Source organism: Chlorocebus sabaeus, chromosome 21 (genome assembly GCF_047675955.1).
Source record: "Chlorocebus sabaeus isolate Y175 chromosome 21, mChlSab1.0.hap1, whole genome shotgun sequence".
Lineage (NCBI taxonomy): Eukaryota > Metazoa > Chordata > Mammalia > Primates > Cercopithecidae > Chlorocebus > Chlorocebus sabaeus.
The window spans coordinates 21,586,060-21,607,609 of NC_132924.1; the positions used below are offsets into that span (position 1 = coordinate 21,586,060).

The 21,550-nt window shown below is 39.9% G+C and overlaps 1 protein-coding gene across 6 annotated transcripts in view; it reads right to left on the reverse strand.

Annotated features, from left to right (window-relative positions):
* The window catches only part of SUGCT (succinyl-CoA:glutarate-CoA transferase), a 747,336-nt gene that overhangs the window by 633,488 nt on the left and 92,298 nt on the right, over positions 1-21,550 (reverse strand). For 5 of the 6 annotated variants that reach the window (XM_073008939.1, XM_073008938.1, XM_073008942.1 and 2 more), the window contains 2 exons: positions 11,949-12,040; positions 2,114-2,206 (listed from right to left, as the gene is read on the reverse strand). In XM_073008939.1, the coding sequence (XP_072865040.1) occupies positions 2,114-2,206; positions 11,949-12,040 (185 nt within the window). The remainder of the gene's footprint in view (positions 1-2,113; positions 2,207-11,948; positions 12,041-21,550) is intronic. The other variant, XM_073008940.1, reaches the window with a different exon arrangement.

Sequence of the window (21,550 nt, forward strand, 5' to 3'; positions counted from 1 at the left end):
CCTAATTCTGACTGTAATCAATGGTCAGATATGTTTAAGAAGTGCCACGTTAGAAAGGTGCATAAATTAAGAAAAACTTCATTACTTAACCTAGACTAACCTCTTTTGTTAGTGAACTAATACTTATAATGGTTAAGATTAAAATCAAGGAAATATACTAAGTCATAAAATAAGAAATATATTTTATATGCGTAAGAACCCATAATTCCTATAATATTTATTAAGCGTGAAGTTCTTTCCTAGGCACTGAAGATGTAGAAATACATGACACCTTTCTTGCAGAATATATTATATAGTTTTATATATATTATATACTTTATTATATTATATGTAATATTTGTATATAATATATTCTATATATATATATAGATTTTTGGTGTTTTTTTTTTAGACAAAGTCTCACTCAGTTGTCCAGGCTGGAGTGCAGTGGCAAGATCATGGCTCACTGCAGCCTCTATCTCCTGGGCTCAAGTAATCCTCCCACCTCAGCTGCCTGAGTAGCTGGGACTGCAGGTTCACGCCACAACACCTGGCAAATTTTTAAAATTTTTACTAGAGACAGGGTCTTCCTGTGTTGTCCAGACTGGTCTCAAACTCCTGGGCTCAAGCAATCCTCCCACCTTGGCCACCCAAAGTGCTAGGATTACAGGCATAAGCCACCATGTCCAGTCCAGGGAACATATATTTTAACCCATAGCAAATACAGTTGAATTTTTAAGAGAGAGACAGAGAGAGTGAGAGAGAGAGAGAGACAGTATGTGTGTGTGTGTGTGTGTGTTGGAAGGGGCCACATCTCTACTGGTTTATTTGCATAGATATTTCTAACTTAAAACACATTTTTATTCTCAAACTTTTCTGATAGGAGTATAAATTGGTTCAATCTTACAAAATACAAATACCTATCAAAAATACAAATGAACTAATCTGTTGACACTAGAGCCTCCTTCTAGGGATTTTCCCTAAAGATATAATTGTACATGTGGGGCCAGATGCGATGGCTCATGCCTGAAGCCAAGATCTCACCACTGCACTCTAGCCTGGACAACAGAGCGAGACTCCATCTCAAAAAAAAATATATATATATATATAATAATAATAACTGCACATGTAGAAAATTATACGTGCAAGGATGTTCCCTGTAGTGTTACAGTATTAGCAAAATAATGGAAAGAAACTAACTGCCCAGCAAGAGGAGGTTAAATAAACTACGGTACATCCACAGGTATAGACACAATAAAAGCAAGTGCATTGACAATAAGATAATCTCTATGAAATATAATTTAAAATAAAATACAATGCAGAACATTCAGTTTAGGTAACCCTAAAAGTAAGAATCAAAACTATAGGCCGGGCATGGTGGCTCATGCCTGTAATCCCATCACTTTGGGAGGCTTAGATGGGCAGATCACCTGAGGTTGGGAGACCAGCCTGACCAACATGGAGAAACCCTGTCTCTGCTAAAAATACAAAATTAGCCAGGCATGGTGGCGCATGCCTGTAATCCCAGCTACTTGGGAGGCTGAGGCAGGAGAATCGCTTGAACCCAGGAGGCAGAGGTTACGGTGAGCCGAGATCATGCCACTGCATTCCAGCCTGGGCAAGAAGAGTGACACTCAGTCTCAAAAAAAAGTAAAAAAAAAAAAAAAACCACAAGAATCAAAATTATAAACCTTCTAGAAGAAAATCTTCATAACTAAGGGTAAGCAAAGATTTCATAAAGAGGACATAAAAGACACTAACCATAAAGAAAATAAATTGACTAATTTGACTTAAATAAAACTTAAAAACACTTATCAAAAGATAGCATTATGATAATAAAATGGCAAGTCACGGACTGGGAGAAATTATCAGCAATGTACACATCTCACAAATATTTGTATCTAGAATATGCAAAGAAATCCTTTAAATCACTGAGGAGAAGACTAACACTCCAATAAAAACAATGGAAAGGCTGGAACCTATAGTTCACATAGATACCTAAATGACCACTAAGCATAAAAAAACACATCTTAACTCATCAGGGAATTGCAAATTCAAATCACAATGAGATGCTACTACATACTCACCAAAATGGCTAAAATTTAAAAGACTGGCCAGGCACAGTGACTCATACCTGTAACCCCAGGACTTTGGGAGGTCCAGGCAGGTGGATCACTTGAGGTTCGGAGTTCAAGACCAGCCTGGCCAACATGGTGAAACACGATCCCTAATAAAATACAAAAAAATTAGCTGGTCATCATGGTGGTTGGGTGCCTGTGATCCCAGCTACTCAGGAAGCTAAGGCAGGAGAATTGCTTGAACCCAAGAGGCAGAGGTTGCAGTGAGCTGAGATCATGCCACTGCACTCCAGCCTGGGCAACAGAGCAAGACTCTCTCAAAAAAAAAAAAAAAGTTTGCATTATCAAGAGTTAGCACAGATAATTAAAACTCTCAAACATTGCTACTAGAGTATAAACTGGTACCATTCTAAAAAACCAGCAGCTTACTAAAGCTAAATATACATCTACCCTGTGACCCATTCGTTTTTCACTTGTAGGTATATACCAAAAGAAATCAATATGCATGTCAAACAAAAGGCATTCAAAAGAAAGTTCAGTTTTATTCACAAAAGGCAAAAACTAAAAACAACTCAAGTGTTGATCAATAGCAATGTGAATACTCTGTGGTATATTCCTAAAATGTAATACAATACACACAGTAAAAACACACCACTGATACACACAAAATTGAATGAACATTATAAGCCTTCAATTAGTACAAGCACGGTGGCTCACACCTGTAATCCCAGCAATTTGGGAGGCTGAGGTGGACGGATTGCTAGAGACCAGGAGTTCAAGACAAGCCTGGCCAACATGGCAAAACCCCGTCTCTACCAAAAATACAAAAAAAATAGACAGGCATGGTGGTGAGTGCCTGTAATCATCGCAGCTACTCGGGAAGCTCAGGCATGAGAATCGCTTGAACATTGGAGGCAGAGGTTGCAGTGAGCTGAGATTGCACCACTGCACTCCAGTCTGGGCAACAGAGCAAGACTCCATCTCAAAAAAAAAAAAAGAAAGTCTTCAATTAAGCAAAAGAAATCAGGCATAAATCAGAACATACTAGGCCAGGTGAGGTGGCTCACATCTGTAATCCCAGCACTTTGGGAGGCCAAGGCAGGCAGATCACTTGAGCCCAGGAGTTCAAGATCACCCCAGTCAACATGGTGAAACCTGGTCTCTACCAAAAATACAAAAATCAGCCAGGTGTCATGGCAAGTACCTGTAATCCCAGCTACTCAGGAGGTTGAGGCACAAGAATCACTTGAACCCTGGAGCTGGAGGTTGCAGTGAGCCAAGGTTGCGCTACTACACTCCAGCCTGGATGACAAAGCAAGACTCCATCTCAAAGAGAAAAAAAAAAGAACCTACTTAGAGAAGTTAAGCTAGCATAGAGTATTAGAAGTTAAAAATAGTGGTTATCTCTGGAGGAGGTAGTATTGTTTGGGAATAAAAAAAGAAACTTTCCGGAGTGATGGAAAGATACTATATCTTAAACTGAGTAGCATCTATCCAGGTGTATATCTTTAAAAAAAAAAAAATCAGCAAACCAAGCCTGGGCATCATGGAGAGACTCCACCTCTACAAAAACTACAAAAGTTAGTTGAGCATGATGGCATGTGCTTGTAGTTCCAGCTATTCAGGAGGCTGACATGGGAGGATCGATTGAGCCCTGACTGCAGTGAGCCGTGATCACACCACTGCACTTCAGCCTGGGCGACAGAGCAAGACTTGTAATGTTTGTAATGCAAAGAAATGATAAATGCTTAAGGTGATGGATACCCCATTTATCCTGATATGAGTATTATATACTGTATGCCTCTATTAAAAAGTCTTACATACCCCATAAATATATATCTACTATGCCAGGTGCTGGGAGGCCCAGGCGGGCGGATCATGAGGTCAGGAGATCGAGACCATCCCGGCTAATACAATGAAACCCCATCTCTACCAAAAATATAAAAAATTAGCCGGGCCTGGGGGCGGACACCTGTAGTTCCAGCTACACGGGAGACTGAGACAGGAGAATGGTGTGAACCCGAGAGGCGGGGCTTGCAGTGAGCCGAGATCGCGCCACTGCACTTCAGCCTAGGCGACAGAGCGAGACTCCATTTCGAAAAAAAAATATGTGTATATATATATATATGTGTGTGTGTGTCTACTATGTACCTACAAAAATTTAAAACTAAAAAAAAAGTTCATGGCCAAGCGCGGTGGCTCACACCTATAATCCTAGCACTTTGGGAGGCCAAGGCAGGCAGATCACTTGAGGTCGGGAGTTTGAAACCAGCCTAGCCAACATGGTGAAACCCCATCTCTACTAAAAATACAAAAAAAAAAATTAGCTGGGCGTGGTGACAGGTGCCTGTAATGCCAGCTACTTGGGAGGCTGAGGCAGGAGAATTGCTTGAATCCGGGAGGTGAAGGTTGTAGTGAGACAAGATCATACGATTGCACTCCAGCCTAGGCAACAAGAGTGAGACTCTGTCTCAATAACAACAACAAAAAAGTTTAAAGAGGAAGACTATTTTGCTTGGTTTTGAATAGAATATCTCTGGAAAGGTACAAAAAAGAACTGGTAATATGGATTTCTTCGGAGGAAGAGAATAAGGTGGGATGAGCATAGAGGAAAGGAGATTTATATTGTGGACTGTTAGACACTCAAGGAAAAAGACCCAGTTTATGTCCCAATGTAATCATACAGAGGACGTTCCTACTCTCTCTCTCTCAAAAGTGTCCTGGTTTATATGATGAATTATACGGCCCACCTACTTATATATCTTATGGATTTAGTATTATGTGAATGCATTACTTCTTCAAAAAATAAATAAAATATAAAGTAAGCATAATACGGTGCCTTTTGACAGCAATGTAAGAGCAATTTCTCTTTGAGTAATTTTGTTTTTTCTTAGTTTTTAAAGGAGGAGATAAATATCTAAGGAGCAATGCTTGTAAACTTGATTTAATCCATCCTGCACACTTGGGCCAAACTAATCTTACGAAGCACAGCTTTCATCATATCACTCCCCTTCTGAAACATTTTCTGAACTTCACTTTGAGCAAACAACCTTCCAACTTCTTTACTTGACCTTGAAGACTTGCCAAAGTAAGGCCTAAAACAACCTTCCCCTTATGTTCTGAAACCTTAACTCTCAGCGCCTCTGTGACTGGCGGATTGTTTTCCCTAAGTCTCCCTGATTCCTTCCTGCTTCTTTGTATTTGTTTCCCACTGTGTGATCTCCCCTGGGAATGTCTAGTAATGTCTTAATCCATCCACATTCTATCTACCTTTCCAGACACCATGCAACTCAAGTCCTACTGCTTCCTTGAAGTCCTACCCTGAACCACATTTATACTTTACATATTTTAATTTTATTTTGTTTTGTTTTGTTTTGTTTTGAGACAGACTCTCACTCAGTCGCCCAGGCTGGAGTGTAGTGGCGCGATCTGGGCTCACAGCAACCTCCGCCTCCCAGGTTCAAGTGATTCTCTTGCCTCAGCCTCCCAAATAGCTGGGATTACAGGAACCTGCCACCACACCTGGCTAATTTTTGTATTTTTGGTAGAGACAGGGCTTCACCATGTTGGCTAGGATGGTCTCGAAATCCTAACCTAAAGTGATCCACCTGCCTCAGCCTCCCAAAGATTCTGCTGGAATTATAGGCATGAGCCACTGCACTCGGCCTATACATTACATCATCAAGTTGCAATAAAAACTTCTCTCCAACAGATTCAGTGTAAGCCATAAATAGATTCTGAAGATGTTATTAATTAAGTTTTTTAAAATTGTGAGGAGCATTTATTGTACTGGAAACTAGGACACAGAGTTGAATAAGAGGCTATCCCTACCATGGAAGTTCTCAAAGAAACATCTAATAACTGCCATCATATCACCTTGCCCTCATATATCTGCCACTCTCAGCTGCTTGCAAAGAACTGCCTTCATTGTCAGCATCACATATATAGGCATATACATACACAAACACACACAGACAAACACACATTCCCAAGTCCCAAGCCTCTAGGATCATCCAAATCATGAGTGTTCCAATGTTGTTAATCCTCAAGAAAAAATTAAAGATACTTTATCTTACAATCTGATGTATTATCTGCAACAAAACATACCACTTAATTTTATTCAGTTTTCTGTTATTTTTATTTTTTAATTTTTCCATACATATACATCTAATCTAGGGAAGGAAATCATTCCTTATAGAGTAACCTATTATGGTACCTAATACAACACTACACATATGGTCAATATGTCTTTGTTCATTTGAGTGATCAGTATAATTCTTCTTGATGTTTAAGTGTACCAAGATTTATGGATGAATTATTAGTCAGAACACGTATCACATATGTCTGAGTCATTTACTTTCCAGAATCTCTCATACTTATTGATTTCATTCCCAATCTCTCAATTCTTTATGCATTTAAAAAAGATGATAGAGAGATAAATAGATGATTGATTGATAGATAGATAGATAGATAGATAGATAGATAGATAGATAGAGATATGCATGGTTGTATGTGCCTTTGGTCCCAGCTACTCAGGAGGCTGAGTGGGGAGGATCACCTGAGTCCAGGGATGTTGAGGCTGCTGTAAGCCATGATTACACTACTGCACTCCAGCCTGGGCGACAGAGTGAGACCTTGTCTAAAAAATATATAGATAGGTAGGTAGATAGATAGATAGATAGATAGATAGATAGATAATCACATAGCACAGTACCAGATATTCATTTACTTGTTTACTCAACATAATTGTTTACTAAGGGTCTGTTCTATGCATAAAGTAGTGACCAAATCAAGGACCACGGTCTTTCCTATGAGGCTTACATCTTACTGAGGCCCATTTTAGGCAGTTAGTGAAGAGACAGCAGTGAATTAGAGCCAGAACCCCAAACTCTTTATTTGAGTGCTCTCCCACTCTTTCAAATGGTCTATTTACCACATCGTAACATATATGAAGCAGCATGCAGAAGCAAGATGCAAATACAACAGACATCAGGATCATTCTGCAGGTATCATGGGGAGTGGAAAAAATACAGGCTACAGAAATAAAGCAAACCTGGGTTCAAAGTTTGGCTTTAGCCCTTTACATATCAAGTTATGTAAGCCTCTAAGCTTCAGTTATAGAATTTACCAATATGAGGCCGGGCACAGTGGCTCACGCCTGTAATACCAGCACTTTGGGAGGCCGAAGTGGTGAATCGCTTGAGGTCAGAAGTTAGAGACCACTCAACATGGCAAAACCCTGACTCTACTAAAAATACAAAAAAAGAATTAGCTAGGCGTGGTGGCACCTGCCTATAATCCCAGCTACTGGGGAAGCTAAGGCAGGAGAATAACTTGAACCTGGGAGGTGGAGGCTGCAGGGAGCCGAGATCATGCCACTGCAATCCAGCCTGGGCGACAAGAGTGAGACTCAATCTCAAAAAAAAAAAAAAAGAAAAAAGAAAAGAAAGAAAAGAAAGGAAAAAAAAGAGTTTATCAATACATACCTGGAAGTATCAATGTGAGGATCAAAAGACATATGTAAAATGTCCATCATCTGTCTGGTATAGTGTAAGAATTCAAAATAGATTCTCTGTCCATAATCAAATATAATCTAATCTGACAACACCACAGCATACGTAAAAGGCTGGATTTTAGATTTAGTAAAGGTCAACAGTAACTAGTTTACCCAAAAACACATGATAAAGACTGCTTTTTTTTTTTTTTTTAAGAGACAGAGTCTTACTCTGTCACCAGGCTGGAGTGCAGTGGCGTGATCTCAGCTCACTGCAACCTCCACATCCTAGGTTCAAGTGATTTTCCTGCCTCAGCCTCCTGAGTAGCTGGGACTACAGATGATGCATGCCACCACGCCCAGCTAATTTTTGTATTTTTAGTAGAGACGGGGTTTCAGCATGTTGGCCAGGATGGTCTCAATCTCTTGACCTCATGATCTGCCTGCCTCGGCCTCCCAAAGTGCTGGGATTACAGGTATAAGCCACTGCGCCCAGCCATAAAGACTTCTTTCATAAAATTTTCCCTACAGTATACTTTTTTTTTGAGACAGAGTCTCTCTTTGACACCCAGGCTGGAGTGCAGTGGTGCAATCTTGGGCCACTGTAACCTCCACCTCCCGGGTTCAACCAATTCTCTTGCCTCAGCCTCCCAGATGGCTGGGATTACATGCATGTGCCATGATGCCCAGCTAATCTTTGTATTTTTAGTACAGACAGTTTTTCACCATGTTGGCCAAGCTGGTCTTGAATTCCTGACCTCAAGTGATCCACCCGCCTCAGCCTCCTAAAGTGCTGGGATTACAGGCATGAGCCACCATGCCCAGTCCCTATACTATACATTTAGATATGCCCCCTTTTGGATAAAAATGACATTATTATAACATTAGAGGAAAAAAAAACATACATTTTGAGTTTTTTCATTATAATACTATAGTCCATATCTTTGGAATATCACTCAATTTCCAGATAGAAATATATGAGACTATCATTAAAAATATATTTGTATATAATAGTGTATTTTCTCATTAAACTATTAAGTAATGTAATAAATCCACATGCAATAAGTTCAGCCACTGTTCCTTACCTCCCCAACCACATTTGGCCCCACTTCTTTAGTAGTTCACAATAATCCAGTGACACTGCCCTTCTTTGGGCTCTTCAAAACTACCAGACTCTCCAGCATCAAGACATGCAATACCATGCATTACTCTCTAATGCTAATCGGCTAATGTTTAACAGGATCCTACCCTAAATACATGGCCCTCAGAGATGCCTTCCCCGACCGAAAGCCCTGATAAACTTGGGCTCCACCGTGTAGGGTGATGTGGAGAAGCTTCCTGATGTCAGAGAAGCCTGGGTTCCAATCACTCATCTGACAACATGGAGTTACGCTACAGCACAGATACATGGCTGTGCAGTTAGAGAAAAGTTCATACACAATGGATATAATTGCCAATAGTGTGTGTGCATCGGCTGGTTAAAAATATTAGCCAAGGCTTTCAGAAGTGCTTTCCTGTACAATCTCTGCTGAGTGGCTTAGGGAATTGTTAATATATTGCTGATAAGATAAGAGAAAATAACTCTCTTAAGGGGGACTCCCAGCGTGGCCTGATTCTTCCGATTCTTTTCTTTTTTTTTTTTTTTTTTTTTTTTTTTTTGTGGAGACGGAGTTTCACTCTTGTCACCCAGGCTGGAGTGCAATGGCACGATCTCAGCTTACTGCAACCTCCACCTCCCGGGTTCAAGCGATTCTCCTGCCTCAGTCTCCTGAGTAGCTGGGATTACAGGAATGCAACACCACATCCGGCTAATTTTGTATTTTTAGTACAGAAGAGGTTTCTCCATGTTGGTCAGGCTGGTCTCGAACTACCGACCTGGGGTGATCCGCCCGCCTCAGCCTCCCAAAGCGCTGGGATTACAGGCATGAGCCACTGTGCCGAGCTGGCCTGATTCTGATTTCAATCAGCTTTTATCTTTAGCTGTCAAACCACACTTTATAGAGCTCTTTAGAAGCATAATAATGGCCCAAGGCACACTGTTATTTATATATGTTCATAGTACCCTGTACTCCTCTTCAGAGTTCTTTTTATTTGCATGTAATAAATATTTTCTGCTAATGTTTGTTTTCCCCACTTAACAGCTATAGGAAGATAAGGACTGTGCTTGTCCTGTAGCCTGCTTAATCTCCAGCGCCTACCACCATTCCCACAGTATGGTAGGAAACTGATGCAGTAACCACTTACTAGGTTAATGTGTAACTTAATTAAGGAACGAAAGGTGTGTCCATGTGAAAGAAATACAATATGAGAGTTAAGTTTACTTAATGTAATACATGGAAAGTATATAAAGCAATGTTTGGCACATACCAAGCACTCAATAAATGTTATTTGCTCACCTAGAACAAAAATCATCTGAGTAGGGTAACACAAGAGATAAAAGCTGTTATTGACTGAGAAATTAAGGTTGAGCATATACTGTGTAGTTATCCCTGTTAGACTACAGTGCAATGTACTAAAGGAACTACAGTAATACCCCATCTCAACAGTTTTTCATTTAATTCATTTTACCATTTGAATATACAAATGTTTAAATCCCAGATCTTTTCACATATTCCTAATTGAGTTCAACACCCTTAAATAAAAGCATTCACAATAAAGAATGTCTTGGCCATATGAGAGTCTATGGAATTGAGCAATGAGAGAAATGTCCATGCTCTATTCTCTCAATGGATGGAAAGAAAACTGGTGCCCTTGAATATTTTAAGGAAAGGCCAGCAGGGTACAGTGGTTCACACCTGTAATCCCATCACTTTGGGAGGCCAAGATGGCTTGAGTCCAGGAGTTCAAGACCAGCCTGGGCAACATAACGGGACACCATCTCTGCAAAAAATTTAAAAATTAGTCAGGTTTGGTGCCACACACCTGTAGTCCAAGCTATGTGGGAGGCTGAGGTTGGAGAATCTATTGAGCCCAGGAAGCTGTAGTGTGCCATGGAGGCTGCACTCCAGCCTGGAGTGAGACCCTGTCTCAAAGAAAACAAAATAGGCTGGGTATGGAGGTTCATGCCTATAATCCCAGCACTGGGACTGGATCACAAGGTAAGGAGCTCGAGACCAGCCTGGTCAAGATGGTGAAACCCCGTCTCTACTGAAAATACAAAAATTAGCTGGTCACGGTAGCTGGCACCTGTAATCCCAGCTACTCGGGAGGCTGAGGCAGGAGAATCCTTTGAACTTAGGAGGTGGAGGCTGCAGTGAGCTGAGATCGTGCCACTGCACACTCTAGCCTGGGCGACAGAGCAAGACTGTCTTTAAAGAGAGAGAAAAAAAAAGCAAAGGCCACACATTTTTTTCCTAAGACTTGTGAAAATGAAACTAAAATGAAAGTTGTGACAATAACTTTATATTTCAAGAAATTAAAACCCCAACAGTTGCTTTGAAATTAATAAAAAGTAAATCTCATCATGAGGAAATAGAGGCAAAGAGAAATGATTAATTAATAAGTAAAACTAAATAAAAAGAAGACTGCAAAAGACTTGAGGTCACTTTGCCTCAGTTTATTCCAACACTACAGCAAGCAAAATTTCCTGAAGAATTAACTAGAAGAAGTGATTTGGGGAATGAACACCCACTGAAACAAGTTTTTTAAGGCCATCAATCTAGTTTGTTTTGAAATGGGGTGTGTTTTAGCACTTTTTTTTCACTTTGTTTAACGTCATTCATACTGTTTTCCCCAACAGTCTTTTTTTTATCTAACCAACCACATTTTGGCCATCTAAATACTTGTTAGGAACTTCCCAACCAAATATCAATGCAGAGGAATTATTATAAATAATTATTTCACTGTCAGAATCTCATGCACATGACAAATCAGATACATTTAAACCTGAGGGAGGCTTTAAGCAACAAATTTTCAAATACATAACTACCTATAATGTTCCAGAAGGAAAAAGAGACCCTCTGCTATGTATACCTGGCAGATGAAGGCACTCTAGTGAAATGGACATCTGTGGTCTAGTCTAGTCAACTGTTTTATTTCAAAGAAGAAATATTCCTAAATCACATAAAGGTGCCTATATTAAGCTTGAATAACATAATAAATGTGGAAAGTGTGTTCACCATCTGATCTATGGCTTCTTGCTAAAAACACTGCTCTTTTCCATGTGGCCAAATTGATGTTTAGCCTGAATACATTTGTAATGAACGCTTCCCATTTTACTTTCATAAGCATTCGCTTTCCCTGGTTTCTTTCTAAAATTATTACTTTCAATGGCAAAAACAGCAACTACCTTTTCCCCAACCTAATGACTCATTTAATCCTATGGGTTAGTGCAGAGTAAAATCCTTTTGGAATATGTAAGGGATGAAATTATGAATATTCTAAGGAATGATACCTACCTCAGGCCCTGTGATGTGCATCAGACCAGAAACAGCTGAGGCAACAGCATCATAACCAGCTCGCTGAGAAATTGGACCTGTCTGACCATACCCTAAAACAACAAAAATAAACATATTCAGCACCACACAGGGTGTGCTAAAACCACTGTACAATATAGTGTGTTAAAAACATTTGTATCCAGAAATCCTGCAGCATTTCGAGACTATTAGATCTATACTATTCCTTGAAGAAGGCAGTAAGAATTCATTATAGTGCTCGCCCTGGCTATTCCATTTTTTGTTTTTTGTTTTTTTGTTTTGTTGTTTTTGTTGTTGTTGTTTTGTTTTGTTTTGTTTTGTTTTTGAGACAGGGTCTCACTCCCTTCAAGCAGGGTGGAGTGTAGTGGTTCGCTCTCGGCTCACTGCAACCTCCACTTCCCAGGTTCAAGTGATTCTCTTTCTTCAGCCTCCCAAGTAGCTAGGATAACAGGTGTGTGCCACCACACTCAACTAATTTTTGTATTTTTAGTAAAGACAAGGTTTCACCATGTTGGCCAGGCTAGTCTCAAACTCCTGACGTGAAGTGATCCACCTGCCTCAGCCTCCCAAAATGCTAGGATTACAGGCGTGAGCCACCGTGCCTGGCTATTCTTAAAAAAAATCAGAGGCTGGATGTGGTGGCTCACGCCAGCAAGAATCAACAGAACACAGGAAAGATTTTCTCCTACTCCCCTCAGTCCTGGTGCTTATTGCTACATCATGACGGTTTTATCAGGCCAGGCACGGTGGCTCACGCCTGTAATCCCAGGACTCAGGGAGGCTGAGGCAGAAGGATCACCTAAGGTCAAGAGTTCGAGACCAGCCTGGCCAACACAATGAAACCCAGTCTCTACTAAAAACACAAAAATTAGCTGTGCGTGGTGGTGAGTGCCTGTAATCCCAGCTACTGGAGAGGCTGAGGCAGGAGAATTGCTTAAACCCGGGAGGCAGAGGTTGCAGTTAGCCGAGATTGTACCACCACACTATAGCCTGGGCAACAGAGCAAAACTCTGTCTCAAAAAATAATAATAAAAATAAAAATAAATACAGGCTGTATCAGAAGCTACATAAATCTGTCTCCAAATCCTACCTATCAAGCAGAGTGGCCCAATGAAGAGCTTTCAATACACATCAGTTACTTGCTAATATTCCCTGCATATGCTGCTTTAGGAAGGCCATGACAGGGTTGCCTGCAAGCCTTGTTTCTCCAGCCACCTGGAAGACTCTCCCTCAACCTTGTGTAAAAGAGCACCCTCGTTATATATGTTGCCACAGCGCTTATCACAATAAACACAATACCATTATTTGTTAGATTTATTTTGTCTCCTCCCTACTAAAGTGTATACTCCAGAACGTTTTTCTGTTTCATTCACTGTGTATCCCCAGCCTCTAGAACAGTGTTCAATAACATTTATTGAAGGAATGAATTAGTGCAAAAATATTTTATATAAAAATAATATTTTGGCCCGATGTGGTGGCTCACGCCTATAGTCCCAGCACTTTGAGAGATCACGGCAGGCAGATCACTTAAGGTCAGGAGTTTGAGAACAGCCTGGCCAACATGGTGAAACTCCATCTCTACTAAAATTACAAAAATTACCCAAACGTGGTGGTGCACACCCGTAGTCCCAGCTACTTGGGAGGCTAAGACAGGAGAATCGCTTGAACCCAGGAGGTGGAGGTTGCAGTTAGCCAGGTTTGTGCTACTGCACTCCAGCCTGGGCAACAGAGTGAGAGTCTGTCTCAAAGAATAAAAATAATAATAACAACATTAATAATTTTTTTCAAAAACAAATAATCTATAAAAAGTAAATAAAGAAAACTACAAAAGTGATAATCACCAATTAATCTACCCAGATGTATTCACCACCAGAAATGATCTTTCTCACAAGTAAGTGTATGCAAAACAAACTCCAAAGACAAAATTATCACTTAATATTAAGGAATTAAAATAATTCAAGATTATACTTATGATTATTGATGATTTAAGAATGGTGTTAAAACATGTCTCTGTTTATGCTTTATCTTGGAAATTATCAAATAAAAATAGATAGAATATATAATAAACTCATCAGTCAATTTCAATAATTATTCATGCTTAATCTTATTTCCACTATGCCTATTTTTCAATCAGAACTATGACATGAAGAAAAAAACAAAACCATTCTCTTTTTATTTTTTTTTGGACACTGGGTCTTACTCTGTCACCCAGACCGTAGTGTAGTGGCACCGTCAGGGCACACTGCAACCTCGACTGACTGTGTTCCAGCAATTCTCCCACCTCGGCCTCCCGAGTAGCTGGAACTACAGGCACACACCACTATGCCCAGCTAATGTTTGCATTTTGGGTAGGGATGGGATTTCACTATGTTGCCCAGGCTGGTTTTGAACTCCTGAGCTCAAGCAATCCACCTGCCTCAGTCTCCCAAAGCGCTGGGATTACAGGCATGAACTACGACGCCTGGCCACACAAAACCATACTGAAAAAAACCCAAACATCTTGATTCAGGTAAATTACAGTTTTGTCTCCCAATATCAATAACAAAACTTATAAATTCCTAACTATTACTTTCTCAGGCTTTAGAAAAACAAAAACGGGATATAAAGCAAATAAAGAGAAATAAACTATAAGTCAACATTCTCTGTGCAGAAATAAATTAACGCCAAGTTTTACAGAACGAGTTCCAGGGTAGGCCATGTACTGCTGTAAAGGGCACCCTGGCCCGGGATTCCAGCCTTCAAAGCAATGGTTTTCAAACCACAGGTAGTCCTCAGCATAAAACAAGTATCCAGAAACAGAGAGAAGCTACCACCATCAGCAAGAAGGCCTGTGCACGTGAACCACCTGTTATCTCAGCAGGAAGTCAACAAAAGGAATTAAGTTTCAGTTAACTCTAGGTTCGGAAAATCAGGTGCTTCTGGCCAGGAGCCCAAATCCCTCAAATGGGACAAACCCAGGTCCCTCACCATCAGTGCAACTCTAAACGGACTCTTCTAAATAAAGGCCTGCAGGAAAAATTCTCTTTTTGTTCAGCTTAGAACAAGAGACACAAATACCCTAATTACTTTAAATTACAACTTGTAAGTATTTCTATTAAAGAGAAAAGGAATAGTTGCTCTCATTGGAAGCAGTAAGGTATAGAGGAAAAGGGGAGTTTTTGGATTAAAAAAAAATCTGGATTCAAATTATAGCTCTGCCAACTATTAAATCTTTGACAATTCATTCAATCTTCCTAAGCCTCAATGTCTTCATCTGTAAAATGGCAATATTCACATTTATCTCACAGATTTCTTATGAGGATTTAATTCAATTAGATAACACAAGCAAAATGAATTTTACATTGAGAGCTAAATATACACAGTTACTAAAGATGCATTAATCAATATATTAATATATTAGCTTACCTTTTCTACAAAATGTTGGGAATAACAAAAAGAAAACTACCCTGAGGTATGTCAAATGATGACAAGAGACATCTAAGCATTGACATTATGTTATTTTTAAACCATGAAAATTAAGATATTTTGTACTTGGAACCTTGCACTTGTTCATAATAGCAAAGAAGCTGACAATAATAATAAACATGGCTGGGTGCGGTGGCTCACGCCTGTAATCCCAGCAGTTTGGGAGGAGGGTGGATCACTAGATCAGGAGTTCGAGACAAGCCAGGCCAACATGGTATAACCCTGTCTCTACTAAAGATACAAAAAATTAGCCAGGCTCATGCCTGTAATCCCAGCTACTTGGGACACTGAGGCAGGATAATCGCTTGAAACTGGGAGGCAGAGGTTGCAGTGAGCTGAGATTGTGCCATTGCACTCCAGCCTAGGCAACAGGGCGAGACTCCGCCTCAATAATAATAATAATAACAATAAACATATATATTCCGTAATAGGAGTCAAAAATTATTCCACCTTTTCACCTTATACTTATAACTATTTAAATACTGACTACCAGTATATCAACAAATATTTATGAGAATAAATAAACAAAATTTTAAAGCAGAGAATGGACATCAAAATGGTATTTTACTAAGATTACTCTGTTGGTGTTGTACAGAATGAAATTATTCATTAATAATTTAATGAAGAGGTAGAAAAAATGTTAAGCCTGGGATCCAGATAGTTCTTTTAAATTTTATTTTTAGCTTTACAATTCCAAAAACAACTATAATTAAAATATAAATTAAAGAGCAAAAATGTAGGCATATCAATTCTATTTTATATTCAAGTAAAGAGCTAAGAAAAATCAGGGAAGTTACGGAAAATCAGAGAGGAACACCCAACACACATTTTCTTTCTCTTTCTCCCTCCCTCTCTTCCACTTAGTAATTCACATTCATTTTAAGGAGCAACCTCGCCATCTTGTGGCATTTATGGACACTGAAAGCAAAATGTGAATTTCTACACTAGGTAAAAATGTACAGGGAGGATGCTAAGGGGAAAAGATTTACTATCTCTTAATATTTTCCCTGAGTGCCATATGATCTGGCCTGCCTACCCCATTTTTCCTCTTAATTATGTCTAACTTTATATTTTCCCTCTCTCCTTAACTTCTGCCTTAGAAAGCAGGAGCTACCATTGGTGCTCTTGTTTTCTGTAATTCCTGTGACACCTCCCATCAGTGCTCAACACACTGTCTGTCAACCGTTACCCTTTTGGAAGTCACAGGTACCTTTGACAAACTGGTAAGAAGCTATGAACTCACCTCAGAAGAAAGTAATTGAACACATGCTCATACTCTTAGAACCCCATTCATTAACCCCTGTTGCCCTGGGTTAAGAGTCAGGCTAAGGACCTTCAGTAGGTCATCACTGCTCCAGGCCCGGAGCACTTCAATTATCAAAACAATTCTCCCACCAGGGATCTGTTCAAGGACAGCTTTGAGACTTCCAAGCAACCAAGAGACTCAGGATGAGGCTTTCACTTTCTAATAAAAGGAAAAGAGAGAACAAAATAAAGTATCTCTCATCTATACTATTTCATTAGCCACCTGTTTCTGCTCTCCCTACCTCATTCTGGACTCTTGTGATCACAGTGATTGACTGATTGATTGATTGTGACAGGGTCTTGCTCTATTACCCAGGCTGGAGTGCAGTGGTGTGATCTTAGCTCACTGAAGCCTCAATCTCCTGGGTTGAAGCAATCCACTCGCCTCAGCCTCCCAAGTAACTGTGAGCACAGGCATGCACCACCACATCCGGCTAATTTTTAAAATTGTTTGTAGAGATGTGGTGTTGCTTTGTTGCCCAGGCTAGTTTTGAACTCCTGGGCTCAAGCAATCTTCCCATCTCAGCTTCCCAAAGTACTAGGATTACAGGCATGAGCCACCACGCTCAACCATACAGTGACCTTTTTGAAAAGGTAAATCAGTGCACTACTTTCCTGCCTAAAGCTTTTTAAGGGCTTTCCAAGTCACTTAAAATAAACTTCCACTCTTTATCCTGGCTTAGAGGGCCCCACGTGGCTTGGTTACCTACTCTTTGGCCTCAGCTCATCTGTTTTCCCAATGCCTTATCTTGGGTCCTGATGTTCTTTTTTGTGTTCTCCACAGTTTATTCCCATGGTGGGGCCTTTGCACTACCTAGGATGTACTTCTCTCCAGTCTTCACATGGCTTGCTACTACATCCTCCTCAGAGAAACTTTCTCTGCCACACAATCTAACATAGACTCCTAGGAATTCTCTAGCATTTTATGATATTTTCATTATCTCTAAAGTACTTATCACCAGTGGATACAAAAGCATGTTGAATAAATGAGTGACTGTGAATATGTAAGTCTGGGAATAAAAACAACACTTGTTACAACTGGCTATAGGACAGAGATAAACCTCTACTTCCTCCAGTGATGTCTGAAATAATCTACTGAGGGTAGAGGACTCCCAGCAACTGAGTTCTGAAGTTCAACTGTTGAGAATCCCCAGCAGTCCATATTTGGTCCCCTCTCTTCTCATTCTCATCTCTCTAATAAATCTCATCCCTCCCGTGGCTCTAAACAAGATACTGGCAATCCCCATATCTAGAATAACAATGACAACATTTATCAAGTTATTGTATATTAGACACTCTGTTAGACTTCTGTCAATTAGATTGTTTAATTCACAAAACAACTCTATGAATTATCCCCTTTTTACAACTGAGACATGGAAAGGTTAACTAATCTACTGAAGGTCACGCAAATAGGAAGTAACAGAGCTTGGATTTGAATCCAAGTCTGGGTCCTTAAATAAAAAGATGTTTATATGTATTTATGCATGTATGGACATCTCCACCAGAAAGTCCAAGGTAATGCAAGCTGACAACCCCTAAGCAGAAGTTATCCCACTTAAGTCACACTCATATGCCACCAACCCAGACTGCTCCTTCTACATTCACTAATTCAAACTGAAGGAAACCTAAGGGCCATCCTGGACTCCATTCTTTTACTTCCTGCCCATATCCAATGGATCACTAATTCCTAATTTTTTGACCTGCCAAATAATTCCCAAATCCACCCAGCCTCTCATGTCCTGCGATAGCCTGCTTACTGCTTCCCCTGTCTCAGTTTATTCTTTATGTGACTACAAAAGCCTTTCGAATTTGTAATTCTAATCAAGACATTTCCTTATTGAAATTCTTAAGAAATCGCCTGTAGGATAAAAATAACATACTGCATTGTTTGTGACCTAGCCCCCACTCACTCCCTATATCTTATCTCTGGCCACCCCTTGACATGCATACTTAGAATAGCCATTCTTCAGATATGCAAACTCTTTAACTCCTCTGAGCCTCTATACATGACATTTCACTTGTGATCCTCATCTCCATTGTTTGTCAGTTCAAGGACAGCTCAAACCTAGCACTCTTTAAGATACAGACCTGGTCAATGATAGGTTACTAGGGACAAGAAAGAAGCAGGTTTCAAAGAGGACTAAGACCTATCCTGGTAATGAGTTCAAAAACAGGTATATATTTAAAAGTAATACCATTATTATTAGCTAGAAGGTTAAGATTAATATTCTAGCAAGTACAGAAACTCCAACAATAGACTGTTTACCTGAAAGGAAAACAAAATGCAATAAAATGTTTCATAGTAAGCAAAGTAATTCCTCAAAATGTATATACATATCTGGATTCTGTTTCTCTACTCATTTTCTAGTGTAGGATGTTTCTGAATTAAAATGATGAGGTATAAACGCCTGTTTTTTTGTTTGTTTGTTTGTTTGTTTTTTGAGACAGAATCTTGCTCTGTCACTAGGCTGGAGTGCAGTGGCATCATCTCAGCTCACTGCAACCTCCACCTCCCAGGTTCAAGTGATTTTCCTGCCTCAGCCTCCCAAGCAGCTGGGACTACAGGCACGCACCACCAAGCCCAGTTAATTTTTGTATTTTTAGTAGAGACGAGGTTTCACTATGTTGGCCAGGATGGTCTTGATATCTCCTGACCTCATGATCCAACCACCTCGGCCTCCCAAAGTGCTGGGATTACAGGCGTGAGCCACCGCACCCGGCCTTTTTTTTTTTTTTTTTTTGAGATGGAGTCTCACTCTGCTGCCCAGGCTGCAATGCAGTGAGGCAATCTTCGCTCACTGCAACCTCCACTTCCCAGGTTGAAGCCATCCTCCTGCCTCAGCCTCCCGAGTAGCTGGGACTACAGGTGCATGCCACCATGCCTGGTTAATTTTTGTATTTTTAGTAGAGATAGGGTTTCACCATGTTGGCCAGACCGGTCTTGGATTCCTGACCTCAGGTGGTCCACCCGCCTTGGCCTCCCAAACTGTTGGGATTACAGGCGTGAGCCAACACACCCAGCGCATTTTTTTTTTTAATATTTATTTTCTTATCCATCCACTAAAAAGGCCTAGAATCAAAGACTAACCCAGTATCACTGAGATTCCTACTATCAGACAGTGGTATGTAAATACAACTTCCTACTAAGAGGAACTAAGAGTCCTTGAAGAAATGGCTGATTCCAGGATGGGGCAGGAAATGTACAAAATGTTCCTGGAATATCTTGTTGTAACAGAAATCAAGGAAGCTATCAAAAATTATTGGTCATGTCATAAAGATGCAGAAGCCAACCCGGAAAGGCCTTTACTGGCCTGAGAATGTGAGCATCAAGAAGGATAATAATTGCAAAAACTTGAAGCACATCAAATATGCTCAATACCGTGGGTTCATAATGATATTACAAAAAAAAAAAAAAAAAAATAGCCACTACTGGTAAAGCCTAGGGGAAAATTCATTATTATGACAATTGGTAAATAAAGGGAATGTGTATCCCTCCTGCCTATATCTCAGGGTAATCAAAAAGCTGATGAGAGAAAAAGTCCCCTTACTGAAGTTTCCCAATATATGAGGAAGGAATGATAGAACTAGAATAGCACATTTTGTAATTCCTAATAAATTCACAGATCTAGGAAATCATCATCAATGCCTGCCAACATCACAGAGTAAGTAATGTCCAGCCATTTATATGGCTCTTAGTGGAACTACACACCACTTTCTGTGAAGTATTTTTGGCCAAAAAAAAACAAAAAACAAAAAAAAAAAACCCACAAATCTGAGCAAGTTATAATCAATTTATAAAGAACAACAAAAAAAAATTAACATCATAGGAATCAAAAAATACAACAGGACAAATTAACTGGTTTTTTAAACAAATAAATTTCAAGAAAAAAGACTGAGAAGGAAATATAAATGTAAAGTCTTAAGAAATACATAACTCAACTGCCATAATTACCTTATTTGGATCCCAATTCAAATTATCAACTAAAAAAGAGAGAGAGAGAATTGGGAAAAATCTGAAAGACAACTGTATATTTAATGACATTAAGGAATAATGACAAGAAAGAAAGAAAGAAAGAAAGAAAGAGAGAGAGAGAGAGAGAGAGAAAGAAAGGAAGGAAGGAAGGAAGGAAGGAAGGAAGGAAGGAAGGGAGGGAGGGAGGGAGGGAGGGAGGGGGGGAGGGAAAAAAAAGAAAAGAAAAGAAAAGGTCAGGTACAGTGGCTCACAACTGTAATCCCAGCACCTTGGGAGGTGGAGGCCGGATGGATCACTTGAGGTCAGGACTTCCAAAACAGCCTGACCAACATGGCGAAACCCCATCTCTACTAAAGATACAAAATCAGCCAGGCATGGTAGCGCATGCCTGTAATCCCAGCTATTTGGGAGGCTGAGGCAGGACAATTGCTTGAACCCGGGAGGCAGAGATTGCAGTGAGCCGAGATCGTGCCATTGCACTCCGCCTGGGCAACAAGAGTGAAACTCCATCTCAAAAAATAAATAAAGGAATTATGATTATTTTTACTTATGTGTGATAATGGCATTGGCCTCCAAAAGTGCTGGGATTACAGATGTCAGCCACAGCACCTGGCCTGGATGTTTATGTGTTAAAAGAAGAGTCCTTTCCTACTAGATACATCCTGAAATATTTAAAAATGAAATGATGAAGTCTGAGGTTTGCTTTAAAATAATCAAGGATTATCCAACTATTATATATCAATTTAAAATTTTTTTGATAAAATAATGTTGGCAATGGGAAGCCAAGGCAAGAGGATCTCTTGAGCCCAGGACCCCATCTCTACAAAAAATGTTAAAATTA